Raw genomic sequence first — 3,766 nt, 5'->3', positions numbered from 1 at the left:
TCAGTATATGTAAAACATTTTTATATTTTATCTAATTGTATATCGGTATATCAGCAAAAATAATTATACATTAACTACGTAAATAATGATCTAAAAACAGAAAATTGAAGATGAGTGGGAATTATTGAATGTGTATGAACCTGGCTTGTGAGTGAAAACATCCCAGTTGCTTAGTCCCTTACCATCACTCAAGAAAGCTCCCTCAAACTGCAACCAAACAATATAATAATAATAATTAATCACATCATCATCAATAACAGTTAAAAAAGAACCAAATTAATTAAAATTAAAGAAGTTGAACATATATATAACAACAAACCTGATAAGAAGAAGATGAGGTTCCAAAAAGGAAGTTACATGGAAATGGAGATGTATTATTTTTCAATAAAAGCATGTGGCTGGTTGCATTGAAGAAAAGTGAGAAGAAAAGGCATAGTGCAAAGTGAAGATGATGAAGAAGAAGGAGTAGTAGTGGAAACTCCATGTTATTGTTTTCTGTATGACAGGGTGGCTCTGTCTCTCTGCTATAAATACTTGTTTACAATCCAATAATATGATTTTATTTTTTACCTACTAATAATAAATAATTTTATTTTCATGTTAGTATAAAATAGTTTTACACGTGGATCTAATTATTACATAACGTCGTATCAGTAAAAATAATTATCTTTTATATTGATTACGTGAATGATTATCTAAAAAAACAAATATAATTTTATACCGTCAGTGCATTAAAATTAAACTCAATAATAAATAGAAAAATGTTATTTTTTTAACCAACTTTTAATATTGGACTCTAAAATCAGTTTGATTTTGATTTAGATTTATTTGCATGTGTTTTTACTTTTTAGTATTTTTTTAGAGAAATGCTAGGGCCAACAATTTTGGTGTTTTGTAATTATCAATTGGTCATTAATAGTGTTTTTAATGGTGTGAGATTACATCTAATGATAAAAAATTATTCACTTTTGCTTTGATGGTTAAGTGCTGGTCAGAAAATACAAAAAATTGCTGACCCCTAGACTTTTCCTTTTTTTTATACTTTTGCAAAAATAAAAAAGAAGATAATGATAATAATAATTGAAAATATAAAACAATTCTTTTACTATTTTCTTTATAAAATTCTAAAAACTAAAAAAATCTAATAATTAAAAAAAGAAACACAAAGTGGAGGAAACACAGATAGATCTGTCTGACATGTTGGTATGAAGACATATCTAGGGCAGGTAAATGACCAAAATCATTGGCATTCTCCAACTTGCAAGGGGAGACAAACCAAAATCATTGGCATTCTTTTGGGGCTCTTATCTTTTTTGTAAAGCCTTCGTTAATTAAAAAAAAGTGAATATATAAATAGAATTATTTATTTTTTTGAAATTTTAGTAAAAAATTCTCATAAAAACAAAATTTGTCAAATCAAATAAAAACATTCATTTATTTTGTTTGATATGCAGTAAAATTTAATTCATGACATGATCCAATCGAATAAATAAGAATTTTTATCTTTTATTTTAAAAGTATTAGTTTTTTTGAACTAATTTCTTTTTTTACATTAAACAGATATCTATGTTTGGCAAATTGGACTCAGAAATGATACATTGAAAGATTCAAAAGATTCTGCCAATATCAATAGGTTTATTGTTCCGCTCCTGTATCTTCCAAAAAGAAAAAAAATTTTGAGAATTCTTTCCTGGATCCGAAAGAGAGTATTCGGGTTCTCCCAATAACTAAAAAGTGTATCATGCCTGAATCTAACTGGGGTTCGCGGTGGTGGAGGAACTGGATCGGAAAAAAGAGAGATCTAGTTTGTAGATATTCACCAAAATTTGATATTTCGTTTAATTATTAGGTTTTATGGTATTTTTTAATATTAAATATATAATATTAAAAAAGTATTATCAATACACAAATTTTAAAAAATATTATAAAATTTATTAACTGAGTATTATACCAAAATTTGGCTAATATCTAAAAAAAAATGTCTTTTTTGGAGGAATACTACTTGTATATTGTAATGCATTTGAGACTATCTCAATCAATTTTTTTTTTTAAACTGTATACCAATGAATTCAATTTAAGAAGAGCTCTGTAGTTAGTTGTTTTCCTATCTAAGCATATGTTTCTCATTACTAATTTACTATCTAATGAAGTCACGCAGATATATATATATATATATAGGATGGATTTGGCACGTTAAAAGTTCAAATATTGTAAAAATAGAACAATCTAATTTTCTTGCAATAAACTATTATGGTATATCTATACATTTGGTTGAGAAATTGTCATATGTCGTATTAAATATATATATTTTTGAAAAAGTCTAGAGACTAGCAACTTTATTAAATTCTGTCCAGCATATAACTAGCAAAAGAAAGTGAGTAATCCCTAACTATTGGATGAAATCTCACACCATTAAAATCATCATTAATAGCTACTTAATGGCTACAAATTACAAAAATTACTGGCTTCTAGTAGGGGTAGCAACACTACCCGAACCCGCGGGTACCCACCCCGCACCGAGACGGGTTTTAACGGGGCGGGTTCTTGGACGGGACGGGTCTAATGCTTATATAATTTATAAAATTTAATTTTATTTGTTGGATTTAATAATTATAGGGGCGGATAGGAGCGGGATAGATACCCGCAGGGGCGGGTTAGGATTTAACATTTTACTACCCGCGGGTAGAGCGAGACAGATTTTATGCAGATTTTTTGTAAGACGGGACGGGATCGGATAGAGCAAAAACCCGCCCCTACCCGCCCAGTTGCCACCCCTAGCTTCTAGCACTCCTCAATTCCTATTTTATCTTGGTATGCACATATGCGAACAGTGATACTGTTAAGTGTTAACTACTTCAATGGTAAGTGTTAACCACTAATTAATGGAAGAGTTATGGTTAACGAAAAAGACGTTTTTTTTTTTAATGTTCTTAATTATGAAAGTGTAATTAATAATCTCATGTCTCATCAGCCCAGTAGTGGAGAAAATAATTTGAAGTAATCATGAGTGGCCAAAGATTTCATTTGTTGAAAGCTATGATTTAAACCTACCTTTAACAAAAAAAAAAATATTATGTATATATTAAAAATTAATTGTTAAATTAGTTATTACATATTTATCTATAAATATATGTATTTATTATATATTTGTAATATATATTTTATGTATTTTAAAATATATTTTATATGAATAATTAATTTAATAATTATTTATGCATATTCCTCACACAATTATTATCAATTGGAACTGCTTATAATTGTTTCAATTAATAAAGACAAATTAAATAATCATCGTCAAGACTCAAGATTCAAGAAGCAATAATTGGGCCATGTCAATAGTGAGAGAGATTGCATTATGTGACTGAATGTGAAAGAGATAATCCAATAGTTAATGGCCTAAATAAGTGGGGGCAATGTTGTCCTATAATAATAGAACTGAGTGAATTTTTTTTTATTTTAAAATAAGGACTAATTAGTTCGATAAATCAAGAACTAATTTATTACAGAGTTTTATTTAAAAATTTATCGTTGACTAATAAATTGTTACAGAATTAAATAAATATTACTCGTTAAATTAAAGATATTTTATTTGCTTCAAACTTTATTAATAAAGTAATAATAGCTCCACTCTCCAAAAATTAGGGGGGGCAACACTACCCGAACTCGCGGGTATCCACACCGCCCCTACCCGTTCGGAACGGGTAATTATCCGCCCCCGCACCGGGGCGGGTTTTAACGGGGCGGGACGGGGTCGGATTCAGGTTAA

The 3,766-nt window shown here is 29.0% G+C and overlaps 1 protein-coding gene across 2 annotated transcripts in view; it reads right to left on the bottom strand.

The window, feature by feature from the left end:
• The window catches only part of LOC107638608 (beta-glucosidase 45), a 12,520-nt gene extending 12,005 nt beyond the window's left edge, over window positions 1–515 (bottom strand). The window contains exons 1-3 of one of the 2 annotated variants that reach the window (XM_021120575.1): window positions 461–499; window positions 320–430; window positions 141–207 (exon numbers count right to left, since the gene is read on the bottom strand). In XM_021120575.1, coding sequence (XP_020976234.1) covers window positions 141–207; window positions 320–430; window positions 461–484 — 202 coding nt within the window. In that variant the 5' untranslated portion in view covers window positions 485–499. Of the gene's footprint in view, window positions 1–140; window positions 208–319 lie in introns of both variants that reach the window. The other variant, XM_021120574.1, reaches the window with a different exon arrangement.

Source organism: Arachis ipaensis, chromosome B04 (assembly GCF_000816755.2).
Source record: "Arachis ipaensis cultivar K30076 chromosome B04, Araip1.1, whole genome shotgun sequence".
NCBI classification, from domain to species: Eukaryota; Viridiplantae; Streptophyta; class Magnoliopsida; order Fabales; family Fabaceae; genus Arachis; species Arachis ipaensis.
This window is presented reverse-complemented; position numbering and strand designations above follow the sequence as displayed.